The sequence below is a fragment of the Nerophis ophidion genome, linkage group LG04 (assembly GCF_033978795.1).
Source record: "Nerophis ophidion isolate RoL-2023_Sa linkage group LG04, RoL_Noph_v1.0, whole genome shotgun sequence".
NCBI classification, from domain to species: domain Eukaryota; kingdom Metazoa; phylum Chordata; class Actinopteri; order Syngnathiformes; family Syngnathidae; genus Nerophis; species Nerophis ophidion.
This window is the reverse complement of record NC_084614.1, coordinates 34,642,979-34,657,753: the sequence shown is the minus strand read 5'-3', so window position 1 is coordinate 34,657,753 and position 14,775 is coordinate 34,642,979. Positions and strand designations below refer to the sequence as shown.

The following is a 14,775-nucleotide window of genomic DNA, read 5'->3' as shown; positions in this document are numbered from 1 at the left end:
TTAAATGTAAATATAAATGGAATACAATGATTTGCAAATCCTTTTCAACCCATATTCAATTGAATGCACTACAAAGACAAGATATTTGATGTTCAAACTCCTAAACTTTATTTTTTTTTTGCAAATAATAATTAACTTAGAATTTCATGGCTGCAACACGTGCCAAAGTAGTTGGGAAAGGACATGTTCACCACTGTGTTACATCACCTTTTCTTTTAAAAACACTCAATAAATGTTTGGGAACTGCGGAAACTAATTGTTGAAGCTTTGAAAGTGGAATTCTTTCCCATTCTTGTTTTATGTAGAGCTTCGGTCGTTCAACAGTCCGGGGTCTCCGCTGTCGTATTTTACGCTTCATAATGCGCCACACATTTTCGATGGGAGACAGGTTTGGACTGTAGGCGGGCCAGGAAAGTACCCGCACTCTTTTTTTACGAAGCCACGCTGTTGTAACACTTTTCTTGCTGAAATAAGCAGGGGCGTCCATTATAATGTTGCTTGGATGACAACATATGTTGCTCCAAAACCTGTATAGACCTTTCAGCATTAATGGTACCTTCACAGATGTGTAATTTACCCATGCCTTGGGCACTTATACACCCCCATGCCATCACAGATGCTGGCTTTTGAACTTTGCGCCTGTTACAATCCGAATGGTTATTTTCCTCTTTGTTCTGGAGGACACCACGTCCTCTGTTTCCAAATATAAATTGAAATGTGGACTCGTCAGACCACAGAACACCTTTCCACTTTGCATCAGTCCATCTTAGGTGAGCTCAGGCCCAGCCGAGCCGGCGGCGTTTCAGGATATTGTTGATAAATGGGTTTGGCTTTGAATAGTAGAGTTTTAACTTGCACTTACAGATGTAGCGACCAACTTTAGTTATTGACAGTGGTTTTATGAAGTGTTCCTGAGCCCATGTGGTGATATCATTTACACACTGATGTCGGTTTTTAATGCAGTACCACCTGAGGGATCAAAGGTCCGTAAAATGGTAAATTCCCTAAATTCCTTGCAATAGCTCGTTGAGAAATGTGGTTCTAAAACTGTTCGACAATTTGTTTACAAAGTGGTGACCCTCACTCCATCCTTGTTTGTGAATTACTTAGCATTTCATGGAAGCTGCTTATCAGTTTGAACATCAAATATGTTGTCTTTGTAGCATATTCAACTAAATATGGGTTGAAAATGATTTGCAAATCATTGTATTCCGTTTTTATTTACATCTAACACAATTACCCAACTCATATGGAAACAGGGTTTGTATATCCATCCATCCATCCATCCATCCATCCATCCATCCATCCATCCATCCATCCATCCATCCATCCATCCATCCATCCATCCATCCATCCATCCATCCATCCATCCATCCATCCATCCATCCATCCATCCATCCATCCATCCATCCATCCATCCATCCATCCATCCATCCATCCATCCATCCATCCATCCATCCATCCATCCATCCATCCATCCATCCATCCATCCATCCATCCATCCATCCATCCATCCATCCATCCATCTATCTATCTATCTATCTATCTATCTATCTATCTATCTATCTATCTATCTATCTATCTATCTATCTATCTATCTATCTATCTATCTATCTATCTATATATATATATCTATGTAACTATATATATATATATATATATATATCTATGTAACTGTATATATATATATATATATTTATATATATATACATAGATAGATATCTATCTATGTAATTATATATATATATATATATATATATATATATATATATATATATATATATATATATACATATATATGTATATATATATATATATATATATATATATATATATATATACATATATATATATATATATATATATATATATATATATATATATATATATATATATATATATACATAAATATATATATATATACATATATATATATATATATATATACATATATATATATATATATATATATATATATATATATATATATATATATATATACATATATATATATATATATACATATATATATATATATATATATATATATATATATATATATATATATATATATATATATATATATAGGCTTCACGGTGGCAGAGGGGTTAGTGCGTCTGCCTCACAATACGAAGGTCCTGCAGTCCTAGGTTCAAATCCAGGCTCGGGATCTTTCTGTGTGGAGTTTGCATGTTCTCCCCGTGAATGCGTGGGTTCCCTCCGGGTACTCCGGCTTCCTCCCACTTCCAAAGACATGCACCTGGGGATAGGTTGATTGGCAAGACTAAATTGGCCCTAGTGTTTGAATGTGAGTGTGAATGTTGTCTGTCTATCTGTGTTGGCCCTGCGATGAGGTGGCGACTTGTCCAGGGTGTACCCCGCCTTCCGCCCGATTGTAGCTGAGATAGGCACCAGTGCCCCCCGCGACCCCTAAAAGGGAATAAGCGGTAGAAAGGGATGGATGGATGGATATATATATATATATATATATATATATATATATATATATATATATATATATATATATATATATATATGTGTGTAGGTGTGGGAAAAAATCACAAGACTACTTCATCAGATGAAGTAGTCTTGTGATTTTTTTCCCACACCTACACATTGCGCTCTACCACGGTATCGAGCACTATTCTCTGGATAATCCAATCAAGATATATATATATATATATAGGCCTCTGTCCATCAGTAATGACGGTGGGTTGCACCTGTCAGTAGACCAAAGGTTATAACCCTAATTACCAGCCATATCAACCCTTAGCCACAGTGTGTGTTAAGCTTTAAAAGGTTCCTATTTTGATTTTTTTCTACATTTAATACACTCGGAATCTATCTGTGTGGAGTTTTCATGTTATCCTCGTGACTGCGTGGGTTCCCTCCGGGTACTCCGGCTTCCGCCCACCTCCAAAGACTTGCACCTGGGGATAGGTTGATTGGTAACACTAAATGGTCCATAGTGTGTGAATGTGAGTGTGAATGTTGTGTGTCTATCTGTGTTGGCCCTGCGATGCGTTGGCGACTTGTCCAGGGTGTACCCTGCCTTCCGCCTGAATGCAGCTGCAGATGCAAAAGGGACAAGCTGTAGAAAATGGATGGATGGAATACACTTCCTTGTGGTTTACATAACATATAATGGTGGTGCGTTGGTCAAATGTTCGCATAGATTTGTTTTACAGACCATCTTCAAGCCGCTTTCTGACTGTCTCTTCAGAATACACCGTTTTATAGGGGGTCTGATTTATGTACCGAAACCCCCTACAGGCCAAAAGCATCCCTCAACTGTGTCTTCTCCCCAGCAGCTATGTTGTAGTTTATAGCATTTCCATGTTAAGTCTACAGGCATTTATAAGTCAGAACTATACATTACATTTTATTAGAAATGGAAAGAGTGGATGATTTTTAGCGTGGGTATACATGTACGAGCCAGATTGTCCCACAACAAGAGAGAAAAAAAGGGGAAACTTATTAACTGCAACTTTGGAACACAACTGTATAAAAATGGCGGATTTGCACAAAACTCTTTGGGTAAACATCTACCATATATGGAGATATTTGCTGGCGTAACCAAGGCAAAATATGTCACTAAAGTTTCAAATTTCAAATGGCTCGTTTGGCAAGAGCCATGCCTCCATGGTTTGATTTAATATTTTTGGGAGAAATGGAGATCCCAAATACACAAAAACAGACATCAACAGGTAAGTAAAGTTGGGTTTGCGTAATGCAACCAACCCCTTTAAGTTATTACCACTCGTTATATATTTATAAAGTAAAATTTATAAATTGTATATTTTGAGCTTGTCGATAGGCAGCACGGTGGAAAAGGGGTTGGTGCGTCTGCCTCACAATACGAAGGTCCTGAGTAGTCCTGGGTTCAATCCCGGGCTCGGGATCTTTCTGTGTGGAGTTTGCATGTACTCCCCTCGAGTGCGTGGGTTCCCTCCGGGTACTCCGGCTTCCTCCCACCTCCAAAGACATGCACCTGGGGATAGGTTGATTGGCAACACTAAATTGGCCCTAGTGTGTGAATGTGAGTGTGAATGTTGTCTGTCTATCTGTGTTGGCCCTGCGATGAGATGGCGACTTGTCCAGGGTGTACCCCGCCTTCCGCCTGATTGTAGCTGAGATAGGCACCAGCACCCCACCGCGACCCCAAATGGAATAAGCGGTAGAAAATGGATGGATGGATGGACCTTGTTGATTTCAGCAAGAGGAGAGTCACTCAAGCTTGCCGAACGTTGTTTGAGCAGAGAGTGGATCGGAAAAAAGGCCTGATGTCATTACACAACATAAGGTCGACTCACAGTGTTATAAAAGAAATAACCCTTTAACCATCAATCAGCAAATTAACAGTAAGATGACACAGAGTGGTTAACTTTCTCACTACAAAATAAGGGATAGGTGCACATACCAAGGTGGTGTTAAAATAATGTAGGCCTATATTGATACTCTAATCCAGGGGTCACCAACGCGGTGCCCGCGGGCACCAGGTAGCCCATAAGGACCAGATTTACTAGCAAGCTGGTCTCGCTTTGCTCAACATTTTTAATTCTAAGAGAGACAAAACTCAAATAGAATTTGAAAATCAAAGAAAATATTTTAAAGACTTGGTCTTCACTTGATTAAATAAATTCATTCATATTTTTACTTTGCTTCTTATAACTTTCAGAAAGACAATTTTAGAGAAAAAATATAACCTTAAAAATGATTTTAGGATTTTTGAACACATATACCTTTTTACCTCTTATATTCCTTCCTCTTCTTTCCTGACAATTTAAAATTTAAAGCCCACCAGGCTGCACCAAACATTTGGTGCCTTGTTGACACAGAAAAGTACAGTGGTGTATGCGCAGCAGCTATGAAGGTTGCAAGCCTGTTCGGTTCTACTTATCTTTGTGAATCAGCCTTTTTTGACATGAACATCATCAAGAACAAACACAGAACACGCCTCACTAATGCACATCTGCAAGACTCACTCAGAGTTGCAGTGCTAAGTTACACACCAAAGTACAACACACTAGTTAAAAGCATGCAATGCCAGGCTTCCCACTAACTGACAAAGAAACCGATAACAGATTTGGTGTCCAGTTCAAAGTGTGACATGATTTATTTAAAAAGCTGAGAGTTGAATTTTGTATTTTACATGATTTATTATTTGTACAAACATGGTGCAAAGTAATTCATGATTTATTAAAAAATGTTAGTGGCTAGCTAGTTAAAATGGGATATTGTGATTTCACAAGACTGTCTTAGAAGTGATCATTTGAAAATGTTCAATTTGAAAAATGTGCACTTAGAGAAAATATAAAAAAAAGTGTTGCATATTGATATTTATCTGTTTCTTTATTTATTTATTGTGAGAAATCATTAAGATGATCAGTGTTTCCCAAAGATAGATATCATTGATATTAATAAAACAGAGTTAAAGGTAAATTGAGCAAATTGGCTATTTCTGGCAATTTATTTAAGTGTATATCAAACTGGTAGCCCTTCGTATTAATCAGTACCCAAGAAGTAGATCTTGGTTTCAAAAAGGTTGGTGACCCCTGCTCTAATCTGTTTCAGACCGAAATACAGAAAGTGTGCAAGTTCCCTTTTAATCCTTACTCCTTTATTGTGTAACGTCATGTCAACCTTAAAGAAAACACAATTTGGCTGTGACACCCATTCCAGTTAGCCTTTTGCAAAGAAAGGTGCACAGACATGTCCTATTTTGTATGGGTTTTTTTTTACATTTAATATACATTTTAGTGTTATTCATTTTTGTATTGTTAAACTGTTTGTGTGGAACATTGTACAGTAAAATTGTTTAACATGAACATTATCCAGAAACTACATTGTTTCTATTGTGCCAAATTCAAAATAGGGATCTCACTGTCAAAGCATGAGCACATGCCTTTAACTTATGGAAAGTTTATGATAAAAATGTAAGCAAAATCAAACCATAGTATTTACATAAAATATTTTAGAACAGAGAATCTCAAACTGTGGCACAGGCTCCATGTAGTGGTATGCCAAATAAGCACCTAATTAAAAATTCAAACACAGCGTTTAGCAAACTGTGTGTATTGTTAGCGGCCAAAACTATTACCGGTACATATATTTGTTAACTAAAAGCTCCACCATGTTTTAATCAATATTTAGGCCTACTACAGTAAGCTATTGTAATGTTGGTCATTAAGGTGGTACTTGTTTTCTGTGTTTTCTGAGGTGGTGCTTGGTGAAAAAGGGTTGAACAAGAGTTACACAACAATTAAAAAAATAACACCTCCTTATATGAGCTCGTTTTCTGAGACAATATTTAAATCCAACCTTGTCATCAAGGGCTGCAAAGCCAACCACATGACCTTCACAAATATCTTCTTAAACTCTGTTGTCTTTCCTGCTTTCCTACCTTCATAAAATATTGTCCCAGGCTAGTCAGGAATGATAACCTCATATTCTCTTCTCATCTCTTGTAACAGTAAGGAATCAATGACCGCTCTAGCCTCATGTATATTGATACTCCATCTTTAATGAGGGTCAATGACAATGGTCAAGAAATAGGTAACACGTTCACGGCTAATGTCGTTGGACATTTTGTCCTCTCTTAGCTTTTAATGACGTTCATTTTTACAGTCATGGAAAACTGCTGCTTTGGAGACATAATTAAGGCTACACAGTTAACCAAAACATAGTGTTACTTTATTATACTTGGTGTAGTTGTAGAACTGTGTGAGCTATCTAACTCAAGGCAGTGAGCACACATTGCAGTGTCAGCCTCAGGCGCACGCAGCTAAAACGTGCTGCAACTAGTTCTGGAGCAAATCTCCTTTTAACAACCCATTAATTTGGTCACTACAGTGTGTTGGATGAAAGTTTATTTGAATACATTGGAATTAGTGAAAATATAATGTAAATACTTTCAAGGATATGTAAAAAAAAACAATAAAAACAAGTAAAAAAGAGTTATATCCAAAAATAGTTAGTGGGGGTTGTCTTTTTGAATGCCTTTCATTTGTTCTGTGTACAGTGTGAGTGATTTAAGAGTTAATTTATGTATATTTTAAATATAAGAGCTGATTTACACTTAAACTCGACCCACCCATATCCACCTTTTTCAACGCAAAGGGACACATGAAAGTTATTAGCAGGGTAATAAAAGGGGATCTTTTGGACCATTTCATTTTAGACACAGTTTTATACCATTCTACAAATCTAGGATTTGTAGAAAGTGGTCTGCTGTATTTAAAAGAGCTAACAGTCAATTTATGGGACAATTGAGGTCCTTTATGAGACAAACCGGTTTAGCCTAGAATTCGAGATGTCCTGGCTAATATGGGAGATTTAGCAACCCTATACATAAGCAAACTACCACCACCAGTAGAATCTAATAACTGAACTATTTTCTATTTTTAAACAAGGTGCCAAAAAGCGGTCGTTTTTTTAGCATGCTTTACTGCACTTGTTTTGTAATATGTTGCACAGCTTACGTGTTTGAGTTCACATAGCTGTTATCAATATTTCTCTTCGTAGTAATAGTAGTAATTGCTGTTCGTTTTAATTTTTGTGTTCGCTGTAGGATGTAGCATTATATTTACATGATGGATGCTAATTTGAAACCTGTTTCTCCTTGTCTATGTTTCACTGTGGTCAAACGTGCCCATCTAAATACAATCTGATTGCGTATCATTTTTTTTTCTAAATTGCCTACGTTTTAGAGTTAACTTAATGTTAGACACTTGTGCTTATCTTTCTCCAGCTTATGGAAAAGTGTTTTTGGTGAGAAAGAACAGCGGTCATGATGCAGGCCAACTCTATGCAATGAAGGTAAGCCTTAACATTAGATGGTTATTGAGGTTATTATGACTTTTTATTACCTAGTGATATCTAAAATTTAGTTTTCATTCCCTAAATATATGAAGAATCCTAAGAATCACTGTAAGTTTTATACATGATTTGTACTGTTACCCATACACTCATGGCGCAGTGGGACAGTGGCCGTGCGCAACCCGAGGGGTCCTGGTTCAAATCCCACCTAGTACCAACCTCGTCATGTCCGTTGTGTCCTGAGCAAGACACTTCACCCTTGCTCCTGATGGGTGCTGGTTGGCGCCTTGCATGGCAGCTGCCTCCATCAGTGTGTGAATGTGTGTGTGAATGGGTAAATGTGGAAGTAGTGTCAAAGCGCTTTGAGTACCTTGAAGGTAGAAAAGCGCTATACAAGTACAACCCATTTATTTATTTGTGATGGCCTGCTGATAATATATTTAGAATAGATTTGTCACTACCTGCTCTCCCTCGCTCATATACACATTGTAATGGAGCTGTCTGATTGTAGCTAGTAGGCATCATAACTGCTTCTCAACATAACTCATAAGCACCTAGTCTGCTAAAAAAATAGAAAGACATAGTAGCATAGATCAGTGTCGCCAACTTATCGACCATCTTACTATATTTAGAGAGCATTCAGAGCCCTCCAGAATCCATTTTTTTTAAAAAGCAACCATCGAAATTCCAACACGACAGCAGGTGTTTTTCTTTTTTACGAGCAACTTGTACTGATGTAGGCCCAACCCCACCATCTAAATTTTTTAAGAGGTGGCTCTGTCTTGCTTGTGACATTAAAAACACTTTAAATTGTACATGCTTGTTTTGCTTTTCACGTTTTTTGCCCACTTTTTGTTTCCCAAATTACATGTTCCTTGTATTATGCAATTACGCAAATTAGACAGCAATTCGATCACTCCTTCTAAGTTATGATAACCACCATCTTCCATAATCCAAATTAATACATTGTAAAAGGTTTTGCGCACTTAGGTCCTGATCTACTAAAGGTTTGCGTGTATTAAAACATGTGCAAACTTGATAGTACACTCAAAGCTGGCCTACTTAACTTGAGTGCAGAGGATTGCGTCTCTTAAAGGGGAACTGCACTTTAAAAAAAAAAAATGTTGCCTATTGTTCACAGTCATTGTGAGAGACGATAAGACAAAAGTTTTTTTTTTTTTGCTTTCTAACATGTACAAATCAGCTGATTTTAGGTGCTTAGCAATGCAGCTAATGGGAGCAACCAATTATACCTCTAAATCACTTTAAAATGCATTAAAACATTCATCAACAATACTTTGTTCATGTTCCGTAATCCTTATAATAACCAAGCTGTAGCGACATTGTTATCGTAAGAGCGAACACTAAGGAACTCTTTTTCTAGCGTAATAACACATTGCCATGCTACGGCATTAGCCGTAGAAGCTAACTATGGCAAGAGATATATTCAAAGGCATCCCCGATACAAATCGTAGTTTTGTTCCTGGCTTTGTCATGAATAAGTTTAGAATCGTAACAGCGTCTTTTAGATTTACCAAGGTCTAACATGTTAAGTAACTTTACCAGTAGCTGTAGCCAGACAAAGAGGGCGGTGCGTAACTGGCAACCTGGATGTGACACACTCACAGACTTTCTAACTGGTCAAATGGTGGATGGCGGGGTATCAAAATGAAAAAAATAACAAGATTTCGGGGCTGTAAATCTAATTTTGAAATGAGCATATCCCGGCTGAACTACCGTTATCAGTTAGAAAGGTATTTGAAAAGAACATGCCTTTTGAGGGCCATTAAATGATGACTTGACATTAAATTGTTACTTATTGCACATTTACATTATTTATGTTATGATTTTGTACTTTACAGGGAAAAAATATTTTTTAGGGAGTGGGACACTCCTCTAATACAATGGAAACACTTAATTTAGAATTTCTTGTATTAACACACTATTGACCTAACATAATGATGTCCCTTCAGGTGCTTAAGAAAGCGGCAATCGTTCAGAAAGCGAAAACCACAGAACATACACGCACCGAGAGGCAGGTGTTGGAGCACATCCGCCAGTCACCCTTCTTGGTCACACTCCATTATGCCTTTCAGACTCAGAGCAAGCTGCACCTCATCTTGGGTAAGTGGAGGTCATCGAACCATGTTCAATGTCTCTTCAACCGAGGAAAAAAAGTTATCTTCTATGTTTGTCTATTGAATTGTTTCCGCTTTGTTTCCGCCTATAATTTCGATAAACGGATGATCAAGCCCCTTGTGTTTGACTGCAGACTATGTGAGCGGAGGTGAGATGTTCACTCATTTGTATCAACGGGATCACTTTTCTGAAGAAGCAGTACGACTTTATAGTGCTGAAATAATCCTGGCGCTGGAACATTTGCACAAGGTTTGTATTGCTCTATGGAAATACTTATGGATTTATTATTTGTGGGTCTTCAGTGATACTGCATTATTGCGTAATAAGAACAATGAATGGCTAATGCATCAACAAGGTACTGTATTTGAAACACAAATACATTGGTTGCCACTGGATTTTTAAATTGATCTGTTTGATGCATTTTATAATGACCTACTTTGGAACCTCAATTTATAAATTTTTTGGGTTCTTGAACATGGTTTGTAAATCTAAAAGTTTGTATCGTGAAACAGAGTAAAAATCAATAAAAATCAGTGTAAACATTAATAATTGGTTCTATGTATGTATATATATATATATATATATATATATATATATATATATATATATATATATATAGATCATTTTTTTTTTATACATACATCCCGTTTCCATATGAGTTGGGAAATTGTGTTAGAAGTAAATATAAACGGAATACAATGATTTGCAAATCCTTTTCAACCCATATTCATTTGAACGCACTACAAAGACAAGATATTTGATGTTCAAACTCGTAAACTTTATTTATTTTTTTGCTAAATAATTAACTTAGAATTTCATGGCTGCAACACGTGCCAAAGTTGTTGGGAAAGGGCATGTTCACCACTGTGTTACATCACCTTTTCTTTTAACAACACTCAATAAACATTTGTGAACTGAGGAAACTAATTGTTGAAGCTTTGAAAGTGGAATTCTTTACCATTCTTGTTTATGTAGAGCTTTAGTCATTCAATAGTCCGGGGTCTCCGCTGTCGTATTTGACGCTTCATAATGCGCCACACATTTTCGATGGGAGACAGGTCTGGACTGCAGGCGGGCCAGGAAAGAACCCGCACTCTTTTTTTTACGAAGCCACGCTGTTGTAACACGTGCTAAATGTGGCTTGACATTTTCTTGCTGAAATAAGCAGGGGATAAAATTTAAAAAAAAGACGGCCTTAGATGGCAGCATATGTTGTTCCAAAACCTGTATGTACCTTTCAGATTTCATGGCCTCTTCACAGATGTGTAAGTTACCCATGCCTTGGGCACTAATGCACCCCCATACCATCACAGATGCTGGCTTTTGAACTTTGCGTCGATAACAGTCTGGATGCTTCGCTTCCCCTTTGCTCCGGATGACACAATGTTGAATATTTCCAAAAACAATTTGAAATGTGGACTCGTCAGACCACAGAACACTTTTCCACTTTGCATCAGTCCATCTTAGATGTCTCGGGCCCAGAGAAGCCGGCGGCGTCTCTGGATGTTGTTGATAAAGGGCTTTCGCTTTCCATAGTAGAGCTTTAACTTGTACTTACATATGTAGCGATGAACTGTATTTAGTGACAGTGGTTTTCTGAAGTGTTCCTGAGCCTGTGTGCTGATATCCTTTAGAGCAGGGGTCGGGAACCTTTTTGGCTGAGAGAGCCATTAAAGCCAAATATTTTAAAATGTATTTCTGTGAGAGCCAAATTATATTTTTTAACACTGAATACAACTAAATGCATGCCTTTTTTAAGTAAAACCAACATTTTTAGAGTATAATTAGTCTCAAATTGTTTTTAATAACATTGTTATTTCTTGAACAGGTGCAGTAGAAAACGGATGGATGGATTAAAATGCATGAGAATGTTTTATATTTTGAACGTTATTTTTAAAATTGTGATTACCAACTGAATTATTCATTACTTATCGTGTTAAGCAATGTCAGCTAAGATTTATCTGAGAGCCAGATGCAGTCATCAAAAGAGCTCTAGAGCCATAGGTTCCCTACCCCTGCTTTGGAGATAGATGTCAGTTTTTGATACAGTTCCGTCCGAGGGATCGAAGGTCATGGTCATTCAATGTTGGTTTCCGGCCATGCCGCTTACGTGGAGTGATTTCTCCAGATTATCTGAACCTTTTGATGATATTGTGGACCATAGATGTTGAAATCCCTAAATTTCTTGCAATTGCCTATTGAGAAACGTTGTTCTTAAACTGTTTGACTATTTGCTCACGCAGTTGTGGACAAAAGGATGTAGCTCGCCCCATCCTTTCATTTGAAAGACTGAGCATTTTTTGGGAAGCTGTTTTTATACCCAATCATGGCACCCACCTGTTCCCAATTAGCCTGCACACCTGTGGTATGTTCCAAATAAGTGTTTGATGAGCATTCCTAACTTTATCAGTATTTATTGTCACATTTCCCAACTTCTTTGTCACGTGTTGCTGGCATCAAATTCTAAAGTTAATGATTATTTGCAAAAAAAAAAAAAGTTTACCTGTTTGAACATCAAATATGTTGTCTTTGTAGCATATTAAACTGAATACGGGTTGAAAATGATTTTCAAATCGTTGTATTCTGTTTATATTTACATTTAACACAATTTCCCAACTCATATGGAAACGGAGTGTATATACACGTGTGTGTGTATATATATATATATATACATCCATGTATACAAATACATATATATGCATATACCTGTGTGTGTATATAGTATATATACATATATATATATATATTAGGGCTGCAAATCTTTGGTTGTCCCACGATTCGATTCAATATCGATTCTTGGGGCCGCGATTCGATTATATATCGATTTTTTTTGGATTCAACGCGATTCAAAAACGATATCTTTCCTAATTAAAACGATTCTGTATTCATTCAATATATAGGATTTCAGCAGGATTAACCCCAGTCATGCTAGCAGAGTAGTAGATTTAAAAAAAAATAGCTTTTATAATTGTAAAGTACAATGTTTTATCAACTGATTGCAATAATGTAAATTTGTTTAACTATTAAATTAACCAAAAATACGACTTATTTTATCTTTGTGAAAATACTGGACAGAGTGTGTTGTCAAGCATATGGGATGCGATGCAAGTGTAAGCCATTGTGACACTATTGTTCTTTTTTTAAATTTTTATAAATGTCTAATGATAATGTCAATGAGGGATTTTTAATCACTGCTATGCTGAAATTATAACTAATATTGATACGGTTGTTGATAATTGGGCCCTACCGAGGATGTCGTTGTGGTTTGTGCAGCCCTTTGAGGCACTTGTGATTTAGGGCTATATAAATAAACATTGATTGATTGATTGATTGATTAATTATATTCGTTTTTGTTTCACTACTTTTGGTTTGTTCTGTGTCGTGTTTGTGTCTCCTTTTAATTGCTCTGTTTATTGCAGTTCTGAGTGTTGCTGGGTCAGGTTTGGTTTTGAAATTGGATTGCATTGTTATGGTATTGCTGTGTATTGTTTTGTTGGATTATTAAAAAAAACCAAAAAAAAAAAACAACAACATTATTTTAAAAATGAGAATCCATGCTGAATCGCACAACGTGAGAATCGCAATTCGTATTCGAATCATTTTTTCCCACACACCCTAATAAATAAATAAATAAATAAATATATATATATATACATATATATATATATATATATATATATATATATATATATATATATATATATATATATATATATATATATATATATATAGTATATTATACATACACACACACACACACACACACATTATACCGTCCATCCATCCACACGCTTGTCTCTTTTGAGTTGCGGGGGGTTGCTGGAGCCTACCTCAGTTGCATTTCGACGGTAGGCGGGGTACACCCTGGACAAGTCGCTACCTCATCACAAGGGCTACATTATACCGTGTATATATATCCATCCATCCATTTCTACCGCTTATTCCCTTTTGGGTCGCGGGGGGCGCTGGCGCCTATCTCAACTACAATCGGGCAGAAGGCGGGGTACACCCTGGACAAGTCGCCACCTCATCGCAGGGCCAACACAGATAGACATATGTCTTAATTAGTTTATCCAGATAATAGTGCTCGATACTGTGGTATAGCGCAATATATGTGTGTGTGGGAAGAATCACAAGACTACTTCATCTCTACAGAACTGTTTCATGAGGGGTTCCCTCAATCGTCAGGAGATCTCCGGACGATTGAGGGAACCCCTCATGAAACAGTTCTGTAGAGATGAAGTAGTCTTGTGATTCTTCCACACACACATATATTGCGCTATACCACAGTATCGAGCACTATTATCTGGATAATCAATTAAGACATATATATATATATATATTTAATATGAAAACACCCCACACGGCCAAGATGATTTTCGAAATTGAACTTTTGCAGACTGGCCACATTTGGCCTGCGGGCCGGGGTTAGGACACACCTGCTCTAGACGTATAGAATTTCAAAATATAAATCGTTATTTTCTACATGTACATATTATAATATAGTGTAGTGCAGTTAAGAAATGTGTAATTCAAATAGCTGTTTAAACCCTCATTTATGTTCTATGTGTGCAGCTCGGGATTGTGTACCGAGACATTAAATTGGAAAATATTCTCCTGGACAGTGACGGACATGTGGTATTGACCGATTTTGGACTCAGTAAAGAATTCTTACAAGAAGAGGTATAAAGAACACAATGTGCATGTGATGGGGATTGATGCTGAATGTCAGATGTTATTGAAGTCATGTTAGTTTGAGCAACAATTTTATCTATTTTCTTTTCTACCAGAAGGAAAGGACCTATTCTTTCTGTGGTA

The 14,775-nt window shown here is 36.8% G+C and overlaps 1 protein-coding gene across 1 annotated transcript in view; it reads left to right on the top strand.

Moving 5' to 3' along the window:
* LOC133551321 (ribosomal protein S6 kinase alpha-4-like) overlaps nt 1-14,775 on the top strand; it is a 39,487-nt gene that overhangs the window by 7,986 nt on the left and 16,726 nt on the right. The window contains 5 exon segments of the mRNA XM_061897911.1: nt 7,751-7,818; nt 9,792-9,942; nt 10,091-10,206; nt 14,533-14,640; nt 14,748-14,774. Of these exon segments, the coding sequence (XP_061753895.1) occupies nt 7,751-7,818; nt 9,792-9,942; nt 10,091-10,206; nt 14,533-14,640; nt 14,748-14,774 (470 nt within the window).